The following is a 24,312-nucleotide window of genomic DNA, read 5'->3' as shown; positions in this document are numbered from 1 at the left end:
ACAACAAAGGCCCCATTCGTTCACACTCAGTCTCTAGCTGTCATGTATAATGCACCGACACCACAGCTCCCTTTCCACATCCAGTGTATATTTATGTGTCCATTTTAAATTGTCACTTGTTTACATCAGCCAAACTGAACTTTTAATTTCAGTTTGGATGTTTTTGTGTTTCATAGTCCCAGTGCATATACTGTACATTAAAAGAATGTATTGCACTAGAAAATAACAGAGATTTATCCTTCAGTTTTTGCTATTTTTAATTCTTTTCCAAGTTACTCGGGTGTGTCAGATGACTACAACTTGACACCTCATTCATATATGTCCTCATTTTATATCAGGTTTCATGACATGAAAAAGTTTTTTCTTATCCTGAGTACTCTATGATTATTCATTTTGCATATTAAGTTGATGCCAGAGATGAGAGATATGTCTTCATTCATTCTTTTCCCCAGCACTTGATAATTGCTGATCTTCATGAATGTGCTGTTTGTCAAGTTTTGCTACTTGATTGTAAAGTGGTGCCAAAATTGCATCTTTGGAATTGTAATTGGATTAAGAGCCCTGTATTTTCTGCACTTGCAGTTAGAAACCTCCTTTAGATAAAGAAGAATGTGGATGTAGAAAGGGAAGGTGATGAGGCCAAAATATACTGCTAAGTTAGGTAATGGAGAAAGTTTTAGACACAAAAAAAGGGGCAGTATAAATGGCTTTAGCAAAGGCATATTATGTAATTAACATGAGAGTGTTTGGGCAAATTGTGACTTGATATGATGTGATTGGATGATATATCAGTTCTTTTAGATTCTTTTCATAAGAGAGAAGCTCCAGTCGAGGACATATGTTGTGAAGGTCTGCCCCCTGAAAGAAAATTAAGTCTAAAGATGAGGAAAAAATAAAAAACTAGTCTGAAGACTTTCTGAGGAACAGGAATGTTTACCTTATTAAAAATGGCAGATAGTTTTTTTTAGAAAAGGCAGGAGATAAAGAGTCCTCATTGACTGGAAAGACAACATAAAGAGTTTCCATTGTTTGAAAAGACAACATAAAGAGTTCTCATTGTTTGGAAAAACAGAACATAAAGATTCCTCATTCTTTGGAAAGACAGAATGGGGAAAGAAACAGATGTGAAAACAGTTCAGCCTCAAATTGGTGATGGCCACTTAGTTATATTATATTTATTTTGCTTTGTCGCTGTCTCCCACATTTGTGAGGTAGCGCAAGGAAACAGACGAAAGAAATGGCCCAACCCACCCCCATACACATGTATATACATACACGTCCAGACACGCAAATATACATACCCATACATCTCAATGTACACATATATATACACACACAGACACCTACATATATACACATGCACACAATTCACACTGTCTGCCTTTATTCATTCCCATCGCCACCTCGCCACACATGGAATAACATCCCCCTCCCCCCTTATGTGTGCAAGATAGCGCTAGGAAAAGACAACAAAGGCCCCATTCGTTCACACTCAGTCTCTAGCTGTCATGCAATAATGCCCGAAACCACAGCTCCCTCTCCACATCCAGGCCCCACACAACTTTCCATGATTTACCCCAGATGCTTCACATGCCCTGATTCAATCCAGTGACAGCACGTCGACCCCGGTATACCACATCGATCCAATTCACTCTATTCCTTGCCCGCCTTTCACCCTCCTGCATGTTCAGGCCCGATCACTCAAAATCTTTTTCACACCATTTTTCCACCTCCAATTTGGTCTCCCACTTCTCCTCGTTCCCTCCACCTCTGACACATATATCCTCTTGGTCAATCTTTCCTCACTAATTCTCTCCATGTGCCCAAACCATTTCAAAACACCCTCTTCTGCTCTCTCAACCACACTTTTTTATTTCCACACATCTCTCTTACCCTTACATTACTTACTCGATCAAACCACCTCACACCACATATTGTCCTCAAACATTTCATTTCCTGCACATCCACTCTCCTGCGCACAACTCTATCCATAGCCCACGCCTCGCAGCCATAAGACATTGTTGGAACTACTATTCCTTCAAACATAGCCATTTTTGCTTTCGGAGATAATGTTCTCGACTTCCACACATTCTTCAAGGCTCCCAGGATTTTTGCCCCCCTCCCCCACCCTATGATTCACTTTCACTTCCATGGTTCCATCCGCTGCCAGATCCACTCCCAGATATCTAAAACACTTTACTTCCTCCAGTTTTTCTCTATTCAAACTTACCTCCCAATTAACTTGACCCTCAACCCTACTGTACCTAATAACCTTGCTGTTATTCACATTTACTCTTAACTTTCTCCTTTCACACACTTAGTAAGAATGATAAATCTCTCCTTGCTAGAGGCAGAGTTATTCCTTCCAGGCAGTCACAGTCAGTGCACAGTTTTTTAAGAGGTATATCATGTTCTGAAATGGTGTTTGTTTTTTAACCTACTGATCTGGTTCTTAGGGTTACCCCTTCTTACAGGTCTCATTATTATTTGGGGGATTGTTTCCAATATTTTCACTAAGTTTAGGAAGTTTGACATAGGGTACCCCAAACATTAAGAATAGCTCTTCACTGGATTTCGAGATCCTACCCACCCATTAGGGAAGCATCCAGACACCCCATCTGTGCTGTTAAAGGTATGTTGGTAGAAATGTGAGACAATAAGGTAATAAAACATGCAATGAAGGCCTCTTATTATCAACACTCTTTCCAGTCCAGAAAAAGGAATCAGACATTAAAAGAAAATTTTTAAGGTTTCTGTATTGAACATCTACTTTCTGAATCAGAAGTTCAAGATGATCACATTGCAAGTAAATATTTGTCCACATGGTTTGTTTTTTGGATAATCTACCAAATTTTTAAGGATACCTATTTGCATTTTCAGTACATGCTATTATGAGGAAAGTGTTTTGCTTTCAAGATTAATGTACTGATTTGGCATTTCAAGGTGATGCCTATTGATTTGTACATTACCCCACAAAGTTTTTCCATAAAACTTATTTCCCCAAAAGCAGTTGTGTCGTGATTTGATGAATTTTTGGTGGTCATCTTCAAAAGGAGGAATTCTCCAAACTAGGGAATCAGTCATGAGACCTTTCAAAATGTCAACCTTGTAATTACGAAGACATTTCTGTTCATTTCTTTTCCAGGTCTTCAGAAGGATGGGAAGAGAATGGTATACTGAAATGGGCTCTGTCTTTCCCAAGGACAAAGTTGGATTGTGCAGATACTGTGAATGCCTTACGGTTCCTTACCTTAATGTTGCAAAGTCACCTAGAGTGACTACTTTGAAATTCACCTTTTTTTGGCCTTGTACAGTGACATGCTGAAAATATTTTCCCCGGGGCAAAATCTTTCTTCCTGGTAGCAACTGAGATCTTCCACAAAAACCCCTCTAGAAGATTCTCTTGCCCAAAGTGTGGTAAACTGATATTGAATATCTCCAGAATCACTTGCCTTGGAATCTTTCTTTGACATTTCAGGAGGCTTGGATGGATGCACAAACCCGAATGTTGAATTTTATCCCTGATGGACAATGTCATGGCTGCCCAGTGCCTGTTGAGCAGAAGTTCTTGCAGATCTCTGCCTTAGAGTTAACTGAAAACATTCTGTGACTGGCTGTGTCTAAGAACCTGTTTCTGCAGATCTCTCCTTGGTGGAATAAGCGGTGTTTGCACAGATGCTCTCTTCAGTTCTAGCTCCTGAGTAACAGATGTCATTAGGGAAATAAGATGTTTAATTGTACCCTTCCTTGCAGTAGCACCTCAGGTGGATCTATTCACCTCCAGAGCTAGTACTTTGTTCATGATGTATTCTTCTCCAATTATACATCAAATGACATTTGCAATGGATAACCTTTCCCTAGATTGGAATCTGTGGAACTAGATTTTTCTGCTTCCCCTGTTCATCTTCTGCATCTGATTATGACGCTAACATTTTTTTGGATTTAGTGATGTGGCCAGATGGGTCAAGCATCCCTGGTGTTTGAGACGTTCATCCTTGCTCTACACTTTGGTTGATTCCTCTGGTACTTCTAGTTCACCTCAGCCTTGTTTTAAGATCCTGACCTCAGATTATTGGATTCTGGAATGTACCAATGTGGTTGTTCTCAAACACTTTTACAGGAGAAGTTTAGAGAATTTAATTAACACTTTACCATTTGCATTTCTCTGTCCATAAATCTTCTCAGTCCTTTTTGAAAGATGTTAATGACTTCGAAGATATGAAAAGTGTAAGTTTAATTTCCTTTTGCAGCCTGGTCTGTGACAAATGCATGGATGATAACACTATTGCATTTTTGGGGATGAATTTGTCAGGCCCTATCTGGCATAATTTCTATGGTCCTTCTTTTTGAGGAAACTGGCTACCTCTCCCCTTCACCTAAAGTGGGAGCTTTTCTAAAGTCTTAGAACTGTTACTGTTTAACTGATTTTCTTGCAGTGTAGCTTCTTAACATTGTCTTATGAAAACTCTTTTCCCTATATAGCTTTAGGCAATGGAAGGAGCCACAAGATGGAGATATAAGAATCTTGTTTCATAATGAGCTCATAGGGATTGAGGTGAATCCAAACATCAGTTTTCATTGGTTTAAAAGAGAGAAAAATTTGTTTCACTGGGAGAAAAATTTAAGTTTGAATTTAGAAGAAGATGACTTGATAAAGAATTTGTTCCTGTTGTCATGAATGAATGATGGCAAATCTTTAGCTTTGGAAGTCAAGATGGGGGAAAAATATGGAGTATGTACTAGAAAAACGATATAAGGAATAAGATATGAGAAGCTTGTATGGTGTGAAGAAATGGGAGATAATGAAAGATATTTGGTATTATGATATGACTTTGGTGAAAAAAGAGTTGGACTGCAAAGTAGATTGACAAATGCGGTGAGTGAAATGTTTAGGGCAATACTTAATTCAGCTTTTAGTAAAAAGAGAGTTGGACTCTGAAGTAGATTGACAAATGCAGTGAGTGAAATGTTTTAGGCGATACTTAATTTAGCTTTGGATGTTAGAGGACTTACTTTTGATTGCGTTTAGTAAAAACATTTGGTGTGTTTGTGTCTCATTGTGACTGGAGACACTGACCTCATTTATGAAATCAACATTGCAAAGAGAAAAATTAAGGGCATTGATAAATAAGTCTCTGATTTTAGTAGCTCCTGTGCATATAAGTTGAGGATATGTTTGAGTTAAATGGGAGGCTGTATGCACTTGATCCCTGTGTTTATAGGAAAAGAGTGAAAGGTAATAGAGATGGTCAGCGTTGAAAAGACGCTTGACAATAGACAGCATTTGAAAAACATTTTCTAATATTTTCGAGATTTGATGGTAGACCCAAAATTAGGATGTTGAAATCTTTCTTTTTTAAGTCTGTGTGTTTGGAGAAGCCATTTATTTAGTTTTAAGAACTTTATTCATGTAAATGATTTCCTGAGTGATTTTTGCTGTTATTGATTGCTCTCTTTCTACAGGTAAAGATGCAAGTAGCTTTCATGTTGGGAAGGCAGCAGGTGTTTTTGGAGCTCCCTGAAGAGATGGATGATTATGAAGACTTCAATGAGATCCTATCAAATTCCCATCTTAACACTCATTTCCTCTCCCTGGGTCGTGAGGTTGGTCTCATTTTAGTTTTTGAAATTCTTAACTCCAAAACTCTCTCCAGACACCATGGTCACATGCTGTGTATTTGTGCTGTGTACTGTGTACTCAGTATCAGCTTGAACTCCATTTCAGATTTCATGAGGTGGATTAGGTGCAAAAATAATCATTTCTTTATGATAAGGTAATTGATAATACAAATAATAGCAAAACTGAAAAAAATAAGGTAGCTGTAGTTCTGGAGTACTGTGAGGTAGATAGTAACAAATATTTGCTTATGTAATGATACCTTTTCTCTGTTCTCTCAGTTTCTCAGAGTCTAATACACACATATATATTTTAGTGGAGGTTGGTAAATATAGGAAAGTAGAATCTTCAAACAAAATTTATAGTTATGGTGATACTGCAAAACAAATAGTGATCGATAATTGATAGTCCTGGAAGCGAAATTCTCTTGTTACTGCAAAACAAATAATGATACATAATTGATAGTTCTAGAGGCAAAATCTTGTGATAATGCATCTCCCCATCCTGGAATCCCTGAAAAAGAAACAAAATGCTTGATAATGCACCTGACTATCCTGGAATCTCTGAAAAAGAAATGAAACACTCTTGATAATGCACCTGCCCATTCTGTTATTCCTGGCAAAGAAGCAAGACTCTCTCGATAATGCACCTACCCATCCTAGGATCCCTGGGAAAGAAGCAAAATACACTGCCCATCCTGCAGATATTTTGCGTACCTCTTATGGCAGAATAAGGTGCATGTTTTACCCCCACCACTACTTCTCAAATAATTCATGGACCAGGGCATAATTCGTTATTTTAAGCAGCACCACAGGAGAAAAAAGCTGGCTGACTATTTATTAGAAAGGGATCCAGGTAGGGAGATTATTAGAACAGCAAGGTGTTACTGGGCTATGCGTGCAAAAAGTTGCTGTTAGTAAAAAGTCTCTTTTGTCTTGGCTGTGCCATTGGAATTATAGTCTTGTCTAAGAATTTATCACCTCAAAGGAGTTTTCATTACCCTGTTTCTGGAAGTAGCACAACCTTAGGCTGCAGGAACCTTTAAAGAAAGGACCTGGGTAACACCAGGACTCTCATAGAAATTGGTCCAGGGATAATTATAGATAAGTAAATATATTAGAATAGCAAGATCTTTGGGAAACTTTAAAGCTTGCAGCATAATGTATTCAATACATGATTTTTAATGAAGTTGGGTTCTCTGTGAAAGAAAGACAGAGCAGTGGTTGGAATATGTTGCTTTATCAGATGAAATAAGTAGAAGGATGTTATAAAGAATGTAAGGCTACCCATTTTGAAAGTTTATGACCAGAAGGTTACATAAACTCATTAGAGAGAACTAAGAAGAGGAAGTCATTGCTGATGATGTTAGGCTTGGCTGTGTATGCATCAAGATGAACAAGGTTACCATAAGAAAGCTGATGAGGTCCTTACAAGAATTTCTTAACTACTTTAAATGGTACCTTGAGGGAGAGAGGGTTGGTGATGACCAGGGGACCAGATCTAGGCTGTCTGGTGTATCATTGCTAAATTTTTTGACTGAGATTAACAGGGACAGTTTTCTTCCCAGTTAAAACCATATCAGGTTACTCAAAATTATAGTAAATAAAATGCAAAGAAATTGAGTTGATGGACAAGTGAAATTAAACAAGAAACTTGTTTAGAAATTTTTAAAGAAGTACTCATATACAGTCCTGGCAGAAAAAATTGGCATACCCATGTGTGCTTTGTAGTGAGTTTATGCTCCAATGTTTGGCCCTAAGGACTTGTCTGAAGAGAATATTGCTGCTATTGTACCCTTTGACTAGCCAGGGAAGCATAATGAAGAAATAACTGAAACTACAGGGCTGGCAGTGTGAAGTGTGCAAAGATTGACGAAGCATGTTGTTGATGGTGGTGGCATTGACATTCCTACTCAGAAGAAACAACCTGGATGACCTCGTATCACTTCCCAACACACTTTGAAGATTATCCAAAGTCAAGTAGACAAGAATCCATGTATTTCAGCACAACAGTTAAAGAAAGACAACCCTAGGCTACTTGGTCATGCGTCTGTATGTACTATTCAGAGTCGGCTTCATGATTACTTGAAATTCAAGATGTGTTTGCCTAACAAGAAACTGCTTCTGGCTGACTGCCAGTGCAAGAATAGACTCACATTTGCCAAGAAATAGTTGCAGTGGGATGATGAAATGTGGAGGAGTGTTGTGGTCTGATGAGGCTACATTTAATGTTACTGGCAGCCATAGAGGCAAAGTGTACTGGAGGCCAGGTAGTGACCCACATGATCCTCTGTACTTTCAGGCAGCTGTAAAATTTCCAGACTCACAAACACACACACTTGAAAGAAGAAAGCTTAGTTACAGGGAAAGACTTGGAAGAGAAAAGAATGAGGATGACCTACTCACAACTTCTAAGTTTTTCAAACTGATCATGACATACATAATGAACAGTTCTTCAAGGGATGTAGGGATGGAACTAAAGAAATAACATATTAAGGTAAAAATTTGTTACAAAAGATATGAAGTCTTACTTTGATAGTATAAGAGGTTTCGATTAATTGAATAAAATTATTGAGGACATGGTAAATGTAGATAGCATACGGAAATTTATGAAGTTGTAAGAAGAGCATTTGTCCGAGTGTGTACAGTATAAAGAGTTCTGTTTATGGTGAAGGAGGATTAATATGGGAACTTTTAGCCTTAAAGACAGAGGGAGTGTTGAGAAAGAGGAAAGAATCGTTTAATGAATAATGTCAAAAAGCAAAGGACCTTCAAGTTGTGCAGTGATGAAGATATAGGGGACATTCCAGCCAGCCAGCTGTTACTTGATTATATGACAGCAAAGAATAAGAATAGCATGATGAGAAAGGAGGAATAAAGAGACTTCACAAAGAATACTTTGGGTGGCTGCAGAAAAAAGATACAAAACTTCACCCTGAATTTATCAGGAATAGGTTGTCAGTTTAATTAGAGAGCAGATAATCAGGCTAAACTATTCAGAAGGAGTAATTCTAGGGGATGATGTAAGAATATGAGGAATTGTAATGTATGTTGTAAGTCACTGTAGCCCCATCTTCAGTAAGATGGAATGGAGAGCAGGTTTTAGAAAATATTGAGATATCTAGAAATGACTTTACCAAAGTACTGAAAGGTCCATTCCCTTACAAAGCTTGTGGTGCACTAACAGGTGTCATTTGTAAGGTTTTGGAAAAGATAATAAGAAAGCAAATGGATGACTTTCTACAGAGGAGAAACAATCTGAGTGAAAGACAGCATAGTTTTAGGGAAAGAAGGTTATGTTTAATGAACATTTTATATTTCCGTGAGAAAGTGAACTCTGGATTGTTTGTATATGGACTTCCACAAAGCATATGACATATACATATCATGGGAGGATGATTAAGGAGCTGGATTACTGGGCAGGAATAAGGAAGACACTCCTCTGATGGAGAGATTATATGGTTGGGAACGAAGTATGCATGTCAGAGGAGCCTTCTTGAAATAGGCTGGAATCATCAGTGGAGTGTTGTAGGATTTTGCTGTGGGACTGTTGATTTTCTTGATCTATGTGAATGACTTGCCAGAGGGTATGGACTCTAACCTGAATATGTTTGAATACCTGTAATTTGATTGTATTACGTCTTAGGTAAGAAAATATTTCCGTTGCATTTCATCTCCATTAATATAATGGAAGTCATTGGGAAAATACAGTATGTATCACTTTATGGAAGGTGAATTTAAGGAAAGCTGTTAAGGAATGTAACCCATTTGTAAATCAAGGAATAGGTGTGTTAAGATGATAAAAGAGGAACATGATTGAAGTAACTAACTGACTTAGAATAATAAAAGAGGAACATAATTGAAGTAACTGACTGACTTAAAAGAGGAACATAATTGAAGTAACTGACTGACTTAAAAGAGGAACATAATTGAAGTAACTGACTGACTTAGAATTCAGCAGCAGAACCTAATGGGATCCCAGTTATATTTCATGTGGAAAAATGACAATAGCAGAACTTCTAATGATGGGATTCAGGCAAAGCAGATCAGTTAGTCCAACATCACATATAGTCAAAGTATATGTAAGAGTGATGAAAAACACATTCTGGAGCAGCTTGTAAATAAGTTTCATAAAGGTCAGCACTGATGTGTGCCAGGTATATGTACAAAAATGCAATTACTGAACCATGATCACCATAAATACATATGTGAAATTATGATGAGGGAAGAGAACTGACATTTTTCTTGATGGTAAACTTCAGTTATGTGACGGTTAAGTATTCAAAGTATCATGCCTGTTGTTGGTTAAGATCTGATGATATTGTTATTTTGTTTTTCTCTTCTTAATTTTAATGTAAATTTATTATTCCAGCTGGACATTATGGACCCCAAAACTCCAGAAGATATTTATAAGTCGCATTTGGAGAACAATCGTCCTACCTTTGGCCCAGGTCAGGTGGATTCTGCACGTCAAAACCTTGCTTCATCATTTGTCAATGGCTTTGTTAATGCTGCCTTTGGAACAGACAAACTTCTAACTGAAGATGGTAATAAGTGGCTTTACAAGAATAAAGAACATGGTGAGTTTTTTATTTATTTTTTTCATACATATTTGCCGTTTCTCACATTAGCGAGGTAGCGTTAAGAACAAAGGACTGAGCCTCTGAGGGAATATCCTCACCTTGCCCCCTTCTCTGTTCCTTCTTTTGGAAAATTTGAAATAAAAATGGGAAGAGAGGATTATCAGCCCCCTGATCAGTCCCCTTGTAGGCACCTTTTATAACACTCGGGAAATATTCTTTTTCTCCTATCCCTGAAGATAGTTTTTTTATATTTTTTTTTTCTTTTTTTTTTGTCGCTGTCTCCCGCGTTTGCGAGGTAGCGCAAGGAAACAGACGAAAGAAATGGCCCAACCCACCCCCATACACATGTATATACATACGTCCACACACGCAAATATACATACCTACACAGCTTTCCATGGTTTACCCCAGACGCCTCACATGCCCTGATTCAATCCGCTGACAGCACGTCAACCCTGGTATACCACATCGCTCCAATTCACTCTATTCCTTGCCCTCCTTTCACCCTCCTGCATGTTCAAGCCCCGATCACACAAAATCTTTTTCACTCCATCTTTCCACCTCCAATTTGGTCTCCCTCTTCTCCTCGTTCCCTCCACCTCCAACACATATATCCTCTTGGTCAATCTTTCCTCACTCATTCTCTCCATGTGACCAAACCATTTCAAAACACCCTCTTCTGCTCTCTCAACCACACTCTTTTTATTTCCACACATCTCTCTTACCCTTACATTACTTACTCGATCAAGCCACCTCACACCACATATTGTCCTCAAACATCTCATTTCCTGCACATCCACCCTCCTGCGCACAACTCTATCCATAGCCCACGCCTCGCAACCATACAACATTGTTGGAACCACTATTCATTCAAACATACCCATTTTTGCTTTCCAAGATAATGTTCTCGACTTCCAAACATTCTTCAAGGCTCCCAGAATTTTTGCCCCCTCCCCCACCCTATGATTCACTTCTGCTTACATGGTTCCATCCGCTGCCAGATCCACTCCCAGATATCTAAAACACTTCACTTCCTCCAGTTTTTCTCCATTCAAGAATGTATTTGAGAAATACTTAGAAAAACAGGTGGATTTGTATGTAGCATTTATGGATCCAGAAAAGGCATATGATACAGTTGATAGAGATGCTCTGTTGAAGGTATTAAGAGTATACAGTGTGGGAGGTAAGTTGCTAGAAGCAGTGAAAAGTCTTTATCGAGGATATAAGGCATGTGTACGAGTAGGAAGAGAGGAGAGTGATTGGTGTCCCGGTGAATGTCGGTTTGCGGCAGGGGTGCGTGATGTCTCCATGGTTGTTTAATTTGTTTATGGATGGGGTTGTTAGGGAGGTGAATGCAAGAGTTTTGGAGAGGGGCAAGCATGCAGTCTGTTATGGATGACAGGGCTTGGGAAGTGTCAGTTGTTGTTTGCTGATGATACAGCACTGGAGGCTGATTCTGGTGAGAAACTGCAGAAGCCGGTGACTGAGTTTGGTAGTGTGTGAAAGAAGAAAGCTGAGTATAAATGTGAATAAGAACAAGGTTATTAGGTTTAGTAGGGTTGAGGGACATGTCAATTCAGAGGTAAGTTTGAATGGAGAAAAACTGGAGAAAGTGTTTATTTATATACATGTATGTGTGAGTGGGTTGGGCCATCCTTTCATCTGTTTCCTTGCGCTACCTCGCTAACGCGGGAGACAGCAACAAAGTATGACGAATAAATATATGTAAAATATTTACATATTTATTATACTTAATTGCTGTCTCCCGCATTAGTGAGGCAGCGCAAGGAAACAGATGAAAGAATGGCTTGACCCACCCACATACACATGCATATACATAAACACCCACACACGCACATGTAAATACCTATACATTTCAACATATACATACATATACATACACAGACATACGTATATACACATGTACACATTCATACTTGCTGCCTTCATCCATTCCCGTCACCAACCTGCCACATATGAAACAGCATCTCCCTCCCCCCCACGTGCACAAGGTAGCGCTAGGAAAACACAGTGAAGGCCACCTTCGTTCACTCAGTCTCTAGCTGTCATGTGTAATGCACCGAAATCACAGCTCCCTTTCCACATCCAGGCCCCACAAAACATTTCATTTTTTACCCCAGACGCTTCACATACCCTGGTTCAATCCATTGGCAGCACGTCGATCCCAGTATACCACATCGTTCTAATTCACTCTATTCCTTGCACGCATTTCACCCTCCTGTATGTTCAGGCCCTGATCGCTCAAAATCTTTTTCACTCCATCCTCCCACCTCCAATTTGATCTCCCACTTCTCCTCATTCCCTCCACCTCGGACTCATATATCCTCTTTGTCAATCCTTCCTCACTCATTCTCTCCATGTGACCAAACCATTTCAGTACACCCTCTTCTGCTTTCTCAATCATACTCTTTTTATTACCACACATCTCTCTTACCCTTTCATTACTTAGACGATCAAACTGCCTCACACCGTATATTGTCCTCAACCATCTCATTTCCATCACATCCACCCTCCTCTGCACAACCTTATCTATCGCCCATGCCTTGCAACCATATAATATTGTTGGAACTATTATTCCTTCAAACATACTCATTTTTGTTTTCCGAGATAATGTTCTTGCCTTCCACACATTCTTCAATTCTCCCAGAACCTTCGCCCCCTCTCCACCCTGTGGTTCACTTCTGCTTCCATGGTTCCAAATGCTGCTAAATCCACTCCCAGATATGTAGAACACTTCACTTCCTCCAGTTTTTCTCCATTCAAACTTACCTCCCAATTAACTTGTCCCTCATCCCTACTGAACCTAATAATCTTGCTCTTATTCACATTTACTCCCAGCTTTCTTCTTTCATACATTTTACCAAAGTCAGTCACCAACTTCTGCAGTTTCTCACCTGAATCAGCCACCAGTGCTGTATCGTCAGCAAACAACTGACTCACTTCCCAAGCTCTCTCATCCACAACAGACTGCATGCTTGCCCCTTTTTCCAAAACTCTTGCATTCATCTCCTTAACAACCCCATCCATAAACTAATTAAACAACCATGGAGACATCATGTACCCCTGCTGCAAACCGACATTCATTAGGAACCAATCACTTTCCTCTCTTCCTACTCTTACACATGCCTTACATCCTTGATAAAAACTTTTCACTGCTTCTAGCAACTTACCTCCCAGACCATATACTCTTGATACCTTCCACAAAGCATCTCTATCAACTCTATCATATGCCTTCTCCAGATCCAGAAATACTGCATACAAATCCATCTGTTTTTTCTAAGTATTTCTCACATGCATTCTTCAAAGCACAAAGCAAACACCTGATCCACACATCCTCTTCCACTTCTGAAACCACACTGCTCTTCCCCAATCTGATGCTCTGTACATGCATTTACCCTCTCAATCATTACCCTCCCATATAATTTCCCAGGAATACTCAACAAGCTTATACCTCTGTAATTTGAACACTCACCTTTATCCCCTTTGCCTTTGTACAATGGCAGCACTATGCATGCATTCCGCCAATCCTCAGGCACTTCACCATGAACCATGCATATACTGAGTATCCTTACCAACCAGAGATGAGATGCAGTGAATACATATTCACCATTTCCGACATTAGTGAGGTAGTGTTAAGAACAGAGGAATGAACCTAAGAGGGAAAATCCTCACTTGGCCCCCTTCTCTGTTTTTTCTTTTGGAAAAGTTAGAACTGGAAGGGAAGATTTCCAGCCCTCTGCAACAGAGATGAGGTGCAGTAGATATACGTGGAATTTGGAGTATTTCAAAGTAAAGAATGAAGATGTAACTGTCAGGGGGGGTTTCAGATTTTAGAACTTTTACATGGAGTATATTTATGGTAGATTTGGAGATAGAATATTGATGAAGAATTAAACTAGTTGGTATGAACAATATAAGATTATATTTTTCTCACACAGGGATGTTAAGTGCAACAGCATCATTGGGACTAATTCTCCTGTGGGATGTTGATGGAGGTCTAACGCAAATTGATAAGTACCTGTATTCTTCTGAAGATTTCATCAAGTCTGGTGCCCTTCTAGCCTGTGGTATTGTCAACAGTGGTGTTAGGAATGAATGTGACCCAGCTCTTGCTCTTCTTTCTGATTATATTGGACATAAAGCTATGGTGAGTTATATTAACAGAAGTACAGTGACCCTTCAGCATCATGAATTTTGTATCATCCTTTTCGTTAACTGGGCTCTCTCCTGCTTCTTATCTCGTTTCTATGTTGTTATCCTTGTTTGTGATTTCCTTGGCTGCTTGGGGAAGAAGCAGTTTCTCTGGAGGAAGGTTGTTTGCTTGAAGATATGCATTGGAGGTCCATATTTGCACTAACTTCACCTAGTTTCCTACTATAAATTTTATCGAAAATTACCAGAGAACTCTAGTCCATCAGAGCTAGCCAAAAATTCACCCAAACCTTCAACATGTCATTAATTCCATCATCATAGCAATAGCCCTGTAATAGTTGTCCATTTTTATAGGCATATAGGCCTGTGTTCTCATTCTTTCAGTTTTGCAAGGCTGAATTAATGAGTTGATTTTTAAGTTGTAGTTAGCAAAGGATTTTTATTTTTGAGTCTTTGCTACCTCAGCATAAAGAATTGTGGAACATTTTGAAAGCTTGTCCTCAGCAATATCCTTTATGGCTATACTGCTATACTCCACAATTAGAAATCACTCATTGAAGAATGATAATCACTACATAAGCAGCATTTCTCTTCTGTTTTTGATAGAAGCCCCTGGGAGTAGGGCAAGTCAATCTTGGAATCTTTGCATAATGTATGCATAGATTCCTACATGGCATCCATCAAACTGTCTTGTTTTTAGAGAACAGTACTAACAAAAATTACATATCAGTAGAATTTTCCTTTTGTTCAACAAATCCTGATGATTTATGTAATTAATATTCATTTAGAATTTCTTTCAGATAGCTGTACATAGAGAATTTTTTTATTTTTAGTAATTTTTATTTTCGCTAATTCTTGAATGTGGTGGTTTATGCATTTAAGAATATATTTCCAAAATGATTTACATACATATCTTTCTATATTTCTAATGCCTGTTGCTTCTAGGAACTCCCATCAAAGTGATAACTATGGCAAGAATTTCCTCATATTCCTGTCCATGCATGTCTCCCTCCCATATGACATTCCATGCATTCTTCCTTCATTCCTCTCCTTCTAGTACTCTTTCACTCTATTTCCCTGTGTCACAGTTGGCCTTTCTCTCACACCAACTGCTTTAATTTATTGTCATACACTCTCCTTATAAACTCCATGAATTACATTCTTTTCACATGCCCAAGCCCCCTCAAAGTATTACGTTTCACCCACTCTGCTACTCTGTAGTTCATTCCTTTTGCATTCCAAATCTCTCAAACAGTTTTGGCTTTTACAAGACTATGAAAATTACTGGTGTTTAAACTTGTTGTTCTTGTCCCCAGATATCAAGTGCAAGATGTTTGGCTGTAGATTTATTATTTTTTTTTTTTTTTTATTATACTTTGTCGCTGTCTCCCGCGTTTGCGAGGTAGCGCAAGGAAACAGACAAAAGAAATGGCCCAACCCACCCCCATACACATGTATATACATACGTCCACACACGCAAATATACACACCTACACAGCTTTCCATGGTTTACCCCAGCCGCTTCACATGCCTTGATTCAATCCACTGACAGCACGTCAACCCCGGTATACCACATCGCTCCAATTCACTCTATTCCTTGCCCTCCTTTCACCCTCCTGCATGTTCAGGCCCTGATCACACAAAATCTTTTTCACTCCATCTTTCCACCTCCAATTTGGTCTCCCTCTTCTCCTCGTTCCCTCCACCTCCGACACATATATCCTCTTGGTCAATCTTTCCTCACTCATTCTCTCCATGTGCCCAAACCACTTCAAAACACCCTCTTCTGCTCTCTCAACCACGCTCTTTTTATTTCCACACATCTCTCTTACCCTTACGTTACTCACTCGATCAAACCACCTCACACCACACATTGTCCTCAAACATCTCATTTCCACCACATCCATCCTCCTGCGCACTACTCTATCCATAGCCCACGCCTCGCAACCATACAACATTGTTGGAACCACTATTCCTTCAAACATACCCATTTTTGCTTTCCGAGATAATGTTCTCGACACAGGCCTGTAGATACACATATGTATTTTTATACAAGATTATGAGTACACTGAGCCCATTCCATTTTATCTTCATTTTTTCACATTGTAGGACTTCATTCCTCAGATATTTTTTGTGTATTAGCTGTTTATGTTGAAAGAGAACCAAGAGTAAACTTTCACCTATGTAGGTTTTATCACAAGAACACATTTGCAGATAATGAAATGGATGTCTCACTTAGATTTTGCATGATCTACCCCTCAACAGCTGTGTAATGAATCAGATAGTTAAAGAGTTGAAATCGTCATATGTGAAGCAATGCACAGACTTTTTGTATATGAGGAAAATATCTACATTGATTTCTTTCAACAATTACAGGTCATCCGCATCGGTTCAATCTTAGGCTTGGGACTTGCCTATGCTGGCAGCAACCGGGAGGCTGTCTTAAAAGTCTTAACACCTGTATTGGCAGATGAGAAGAGTTCATTAGAAGTTGTAGGTATCACTGCTCTGGCATGTGGGATGATTGCTGTTGGTACCACCAATCAGTTGGTGGTGGAGGCGCTCGTTACCACTCTATTGGCCAAATCTGAGACAGAGCTTAAGGAGACCTATGCAAGGTTCATATCTTTGGGGTTAGCTCTTGCATATTTAGGTTAGTATTTGCATTTATTGGGAAACAAAAGTTTCTGTTGTATATTTGCTTATTTATGAAATTTAATGTTTTATGGCACTATAGTTGTGCAGTGTGTTAATGAATGGGGCAATGCATGAAATATAATTGAAATGGGGCTGCTGTAAGACAGTTAGGAAGATACTATAGTTAAATTGATGATGCTTTTTGTTCACTGAATGTTAAGAGGATTCAGGCAGAATAATGATATGATTTGCTCAGGCAAGTTTGAGCTGAATTTGTGTGAGAAAATACTTAGAAAAAAGAGGAATTTGTTTGCTGCATTTATAGGTCTGGATGAATATGTCATATGGTTGATAGAGCTTCCTTATGGAAGGTGTTATTAAGGAAAGCTACTAGAAGCAGTGATAAGTTTTTATTATGGGAATAAGGTTTAACTTCAAGTGGGAAGGGAGGAGGGTGACTAGTTCCATGTGAAAGTGGGTCTTTGTCAAGTGATGTGCGATCTTACTATCTCTGTTTAATCTGTCTTTAGATGAGGTGGTTAGGGAGTTAAATGAGAGGCTTTTGGAGAGAGGAGCAGGTCTATAGTATGCTGAGGGTTGGGGAAGGAGTCGGGATGTGAGTCAGCTGCTGTTTGTGTATGACATGGCTCAAGTTTTTGAGGGAGATTGGATGTTTCTGTATAATATCACTTTGAATGGTGAAAAGCTGGGAGCTGAGCATAAGTTTAGGTATTTAGGAGTAATCATTAGTAAGGATGGTATTGATAAAATTAAAGTTGAGAGTAGTCTTGCAGAGTGGGAAAAAATGGAAGATACACTGAAAGTTTTAGTAAGATGGGAAAAGAATGTCTCTTACAGAATGTCAAAATCTTACCTGAAGGAGTACTTGTCCCAGTTGTGATAGATAGATGTCGAACCCAAGTATGTATAGGTCATTTTAGGTAAAAAGAAATGAGAGCAGTGCAGATGGATAATTTGCAGAGTATAGTTGGAATTAGGAAGAGAGATCAGAGTGAAAAACAAAGATGATAAGAGAGATATGTATTGTAAAGAAATCATTAAAAAGGTAAATGGATGAAATTCCCGGAAGATGGATGTTTCTGTTTAATATCAGTTTGAATGGTGAAGAGCTGGGAGCTGAGGATAAGTTTAGGTATTTAGGAGTAATCATTAGTAAGGATGGTATTGATAAAATTAAAGTTGAGAGTAGTCTTGCAGAGTGGGAAAAAATGGAAGATATGCTGAAAGTTTTTGTAAGATGGGGAAAAAATGTCTCTTACAGAATGTCAAAATCTTACCTGAAGGAGCAGTTGTCCCAGTTGTGATAGATTGATGTGAAACCCAAGTATGAATAGGTCATTTTAGGTAAAAAGAAATGAGAGCAGTGCAGATGGATGATTTGTATAGTATAGTTGGAATTAGGAAGAGAGATCAGAGTGAAGAACAAAGATGATAAGAGAGATATGTATTGTAAAGAGATCATTAAAAAGGTAAATAGATGAAATTCCCTGAAGATGGTATGATCTTGTTAAATGTATGGCAGACGATAGGATGCCTGACAATAATATACATCGTATTACAGTTGAGAATACAAAGAGAAAAGATAGATCTGGGAGAAAATGGGTTGATGCATTTATTTCTGGAGATATTTAGATGGTGATTGGAGATGAATGATAGTGAAGTGAATGCGGTGGAAGTGCTTTTTGTATAGAGATAGCTTGAAAAGTAAAAAGTTTTTGCATAAGTGTGGCAGTTAATGTTTAATCTTAACACTCTGGGCATGGGTTGAAAATACTTGTATATATGAGTGATGTGAAAGTTTACCTGTTTTATTCCATGGAATTAAGAGCAGATGTAAACATTATATCAGCAGATAGTTTTGATGTTGATATGTGAAGTTTGAAAAGGATGGTACTTGGGAATGAGTACCACTGAAGATAGTATTGGGAAAGGAGAGGCTGAGAGTAGATGCATGCATACATGCAAGGGATTAGTACAGGAGGTAATTATAGAGCTTTTAGGATTGGGAGGGAATAAGTATAAGCGTAAAGTGTGTATGAAGCCTGCATGTTGGAGAACATATTCCAGCATGGATGTCAGTATGTGAAAGCTGAATTTCCCATGTATTCCCTGCGTGTCGTAGAAGGCGACTAAAAGGGAAGGGAGTGGGGGGATAGAATTCCTCCCCCTCTCATTTTTTTTTTTCCCCACAAAAAAAGAAGGAACAGAGAAGGGGGCCAGATGAGGATATTCCCTCAAAGGCCCAGTCCTCTGTTCTTAATGCTACCTTGCTAACACGGGAAATGGCGAATAGTATGAAAAATACATAATAAATAAGGTCATTAGAGTTGGATACCCTGAACAGTTTTGCAAGAATGAGTAGAATACTTTAAGAAAGACAATATAAGAAACATTGAATAAAGATTTGCAGAAGGTGCATGGATGAATACTACAAGTGACATAGTTATGTACATATTTGAAAATATCGGGGCCTGAACATGCAGGAGGGTGAAAGGAGGGCAAGGAATAGAGTGAATTGGAGCGATGTGGTATACCGGGGTTTACGTGCTGTCAGTGGATTGAATCGGGGCATGTGAAGCGTCTGGGGTAAACCATGGAAAGCTGTGTAGGTATGTATATTTGCGTGTGTGGACGTATGTATATACATGTGTATGGGGGTGGGTTGGGCCATTTCTTTCGTCTGTTTCCTTGCGCTACCTCGCAAACGCGGGAGACAGCGACAAAGCAAAAAAAAAAAAAAAGAAATCAGGAAGAGGTAAACCAAGAAAGAAATTGACCAATTTAATGTTGGAATGCTAGGTTCATGATTGTTTATAGAGAGCAGAGAAAGTGTTTTTTAAAGTTAAAAGGTTTGTTAGGGGCATCTTTGATGCAGGGAGTGAATCATAAGAATTTTTTTAGTTGTGTCAGAGTCTTTGTTTACTTAATTTTTTTACTAATAATAGAAGATAATCTGCTTTTTTTTATGTGTCCCTCCACTACAAAAGTTGAAGCTGGGCATTTTATCACCCCACTGTCTGTCTGTTTGTATACAGACATATTCAAGTTCACACTAAGTCAAGAACAATACATAATAGAGATTTCATACACTGTTGCTACTAGTAGTGATGAAAAACTGGTAGATTTTCATGCAGTTACTCACTTTTTTTTTCAAATGCTGTAACTTGGGAGTGCTGAATAATGGAAAGTTCTTAGTTACAGTGAAAAATGGTTGTCTGTAGTTGGTAAGCAGCAGCAAACGACCAGGGAGGTATTTTACATTATCAAGAGGGTTAGTGACATGTACTTAGTAAGCTTGCACTTTAGTCGTTGTCAAGTTGCACTCCTCTGACCCAGGTAGCAGTCTTTCCTTTCTGCCTCACTTACGTGGAATACTGGCATTCTGTCCACAAACGTAGAATCTCTCCCTGTCATATGTTACACTTGACTCATGCAGCCCATTTTGTGTAGCTCTAGATTTTCCTGCGGTGAACACTATGTGTTAGCCCTGCCTTTTGGCAAAATGGTAGGAGCAGCAGATACAGGTATTAGGTAGGAACATTTAGGCAGTAGAAAAATTAGTTAGAGGTATTAGGCAGGAGCATTAGATAGTAGTAGTCATTAAGAACATTAGGTAAGAGTCTCTCCAAACACTGCACCAGACTTGCCCTCTGCCAGTGGCCTGTTATGTGTGACACTAAAGACAAAGAAGCAGCACTGGAGTTCTTTGGTTACAGTGACTCTGTTGCCATGGCCACCCCTTTTAGGGAATTCCAATTGGAACATGCATCAGAGATATAGTTAGATATAATAGATGTATTAGGCAAAAACATTTGTGAAGGGGGCAAGTATGGGAAAGTGGTAACAGGTACTGATGAGTTGAGGAGATTGAATGAGTATTTTTAAGGATTATTGAATGTGTTTGATGATAGGATGGCAGATGTAGGTTGTTTAAGGCTGGAAGGTATGTGAATTGAGATAGTCGTGGAAAGTGGTTTGGTGAAGAGTGAAGAGGTGGTGAGAGCCTTGCATCAGATGAATCTGGCGAGGGAGGTTAAATGGATGGTATTGCAGTTGAATTTCTTAAGAAAGGGATGACTGTGTTGTTGATCAGTTGGGATTTTCAGTGGTGAGGCACCTGAGTATTGGCAGATTGCATATACAGTGCCAGTGTTTAAAGGCAAGAGGGACAAAGGTTATTATTTGGACTACATAGATATAAATTTGTTGAGTGTACCTGATAAGTTATATAGGAGAGCATGAGATTGGAGAGGAACAGTGTGGCTTCAGGAGCAGTGCAAGATGGTTAGATCAGGTGTTTACTTTAAAGAATAAGTGTGAGAAATACTTAGAGAAATAGAAAGGCTTTTATGTGGCATATATGAATCTGGAGAAAGCAAATGATAGTTGATGTCATGTGGAAGGTAATATGAGAGAGAAACTGCTGAAGTTAGTGTCTGAGTTTGGAAGACTCTGTGAAGCTATAAAGTTAAGAGTAAATGTGAATAAAAGCAAGGCTATTAGGTTTAGCATTGCAGAAGTAGGTGTAGTTGGGTTGTGAGTTTGAATGGAGAAGATTTGGAGGGAGTGGAATGTCTTAGAAACCTGGGAGTGGATATGGCAGCAAACAGAATCATTGAAGTGAGTCATAAGATGGATGAGAAAATGAAGATTTCTGGGAGGATTGAGGAATGTATGGAAACAAGTGTCATCAGAGAGGACAAAAATAGGTGCGTTTGAAGGTATTAATCATCCTAATGATGTATGAATGCAAGGCATTGGCAATAAATGAGGATGTGTGGAGGAAGGTGGATGTGTCGGCAGTACAATTGCCTCATGTTCTCTACCAAGTATATAAAGATGGAAATAATGGATTAATGTTAAGGTATGTGTGTTATAACATATGTATTTTTATGTATGTCTTTTAGTTTAACAGAATCTGTAAACTTTCTCAGAAATTAGATTAGGAATTATTTTTTATAGTAATATGTTGAAAATTGAATCCTTGCTTAGTTATTGAAAGTGAATATTGATTGCATCAGGATGCCAAGATAAGTGTGAGGTTGTTCTCTCTTGCATTGAGAACCTTCCTGCCCCGTTCCGCCAGATGACTGCTACACTCATTGAAGTTTGTGCCTATGCTGGCTCTGGCAATGTCCTAAAGGTTAGTTGATGATATAATGAGTATGAAAATATTGTATTTTCATCCGTTGCATATGTTTTTATGATTTGAGAGTGTGATAGATTTTTGCTGCTTATATCGTGTATGTTGCTGACTAAGTATTTGTGAGAAATACATCCGCTGAAGTGTGCTGTTGGAGAGTAAATCTTTATTGTCTTTGTCCATGTTTTGAAGCCTAGTTAATAAACATGAAATACTATTCTGCTATATTATGTACATGACCTTAGCAGCGTTTCCAAAGACAGTGATTCTCTTATTTTCTTCATGTAAAGGAAAGCATCTTATATACTTACCTTGAAGTTTGAGAGTTGATTGCATATTTCCATATAAATAACTGGTAGTGTTCAGCCTAGGATGTATTTTAGGTAGCATTGTATGTTGTGTAGTAGGCTGATTAGTTTCAGTTATCTGTGAAAACACTATTGTACTCGTGTAAACATTGTGTCCCATTTCCCATTACCACTGACAATTAATTTCTTTGACCATGTTCACTTTTTATCACCTTTGATAGTTTGCCACAAGTACAAGCAGAACCCAGCTTACAAGAAACAACAGGTTACTTATCTTTTAGCTGATGTACGAGCAATAGAGATTCTTTTTTGTTTTGCCTCCACTTTTTTGCACTTACCTACAGTCTTTTGCCTCTTCCAAGAGTAGCCTGAGATGGCTGCACATTACTGTAAGAAGAACTCATGATAATTAATATATTTGATAAACTATGGCCAAAAAGAGGAAAGCATCACAATACTGTGAATATGGGACTGTGGCAACATACTCTGTGCTCATTGGCAGATGAAGTCATTAGACTTTAACCTGGTTGCTAGCTGAGATGGGCTTACCCTTGAAGCATGGAGTAAAAAAAGCTGCCTCCTTCTCCCACATTCATCACTTCTTAAAAACACACTATCCACCTTCCTTTCACTTCCTCCTTTTGATTCAGCAACTCTTCTTATTTCTCACATAAATGTTTCACTCTTATTCAAAAATTTATTTTCCATAACATTTTCACTCAACTTTTTTTGAAATCTTCATCTTCTCCTTTGCTTTCTTCTATCAGCTTCTTAAGATTACAATAACACATCTTGTATTCTCCTCTCCTCCTTTGCTGAACTTCCACTGGTACATTCCTTTTGAGCAGTGTACTATATGCCTTTTCTTTCTCTTCCACAGCATCTCTAATCTCTTCTTTTACCATGCATTTCCATTTTTTATTCCTGTGTCTCATGACCTTGAATCCAACTGCAAATTGTACAACTTTCAATACCACAATCATTCATGACTGCATCCCAACATTCATTGCATTTCCATCTAAACTTTTGGTCACCCTCCTTTCATACTCCACCCTGCATTTCTTTTGATTCCTCTTCTCACATACCAACACTTTAGCTCTCCATTCTTTCTCACACCTTACCTGTACTTCTCCCTAATGCTTATCCCCACAAGAACCACGAAGCTGTCAGTCTCTAAAGAATCCTCTCACAACTAACGCATCTAGCACGGCCTTTCTCAATCTTTCATCTGTTGCCACATAGTCAAGTCCATCTGTTCTTCTCTTCCATCATTTCTTTTCCATGTATACCAGTGGATCATCTTCTGCTGAAAAAAGGGTGTTTCCCTGGAATAAACCCCTCTCAGAATCGACAAGATAACTTCCATTTTCATTTACTACAGGCACTCCCCATTTACCAACTATCACCAGTTTCAGCACATCCTACTTTCATATTCATATCACCCATTACAACTACATTTCTCTCATTCTCAAAACCGTTTATACAGTTATTCCTATATCTCCAGAAATGGTTCATTTCATCCTTACCTCACACAGTCTTCATATTTGCCAGTCTTCTGGTAAATATTAGAATAGTAAATTCATGTATGTGGATAAGGAAATATTCAGCAAGCTGTTCACATCATTTCCTTAGGCCAAGAAAAGAATTTGCTTCTCAAGTTTGATTACCACACTTGGTTAAGTTAAAGGCCTTAAATTTGTCAACAGTGGAAGAGAGTAGAGTAAGGGGAGACTTCATTACAGCCAGTTATTGTAGATATTGTACTGTTCTTCAGAAAGTTCATGGATAGAACATTCAGTCAGAGGCCAAAATATGATACCAAGAAAGGAAC

At 38.6% G+C, this 24,312-nt stretch overlaps 1 protein-coding gene across 1 annotated transcript in view; it reads left to right on the top strand.

Moving 5' to 3' along the window:
- The window catches only part of Rpn1 (regulatory particle non-ATPase 1), a 62,630-nt gene that overhangs the window by 16,694 nt on the left and 21,624 nt on the right, over positions 1-24,312 (top strand). The window contains exons 6-10 of the mRNA XM_071694508.1: positions 5,464-5,604; positions 9,989-10,196; positions 14,159-14,367; positions 16,749-17,025; positions 22,052-22,173. Of these exons, the coding sequence (XP_071550609.1) occupies positions 5,464-5,604; positions 9,989-10,196; positions 14,159-14,367; positions 16,749-17,025; positions 22,052-22,173 (957 nt within the window). The remainder of the gene's footprint in view (positions 1-5,463; positions 5,605-9,988; positions 10,197-14,158; positions 14,368-16,748; positions 17,026-22,051; positions 22,174-24,312) is intronic.

Source organism: Panulirus ornatus, chromosome 57 (genome assembly GCF_036320965.1).
Source record: "Panulirus ornatus isolate Po-2019 chromosome 57, ASM3632096v1, whole genome shotgun sequence".
Lineage (NCBI taxonomy): Eukaryota > Metazoa > Arthropoda > Malacostraca > Decapoda > Palinuridae > Panulirus > Panulirus ornatus.
This window is presented reverse-complemented; position numbering and strand designations above follow the sequence as displayed.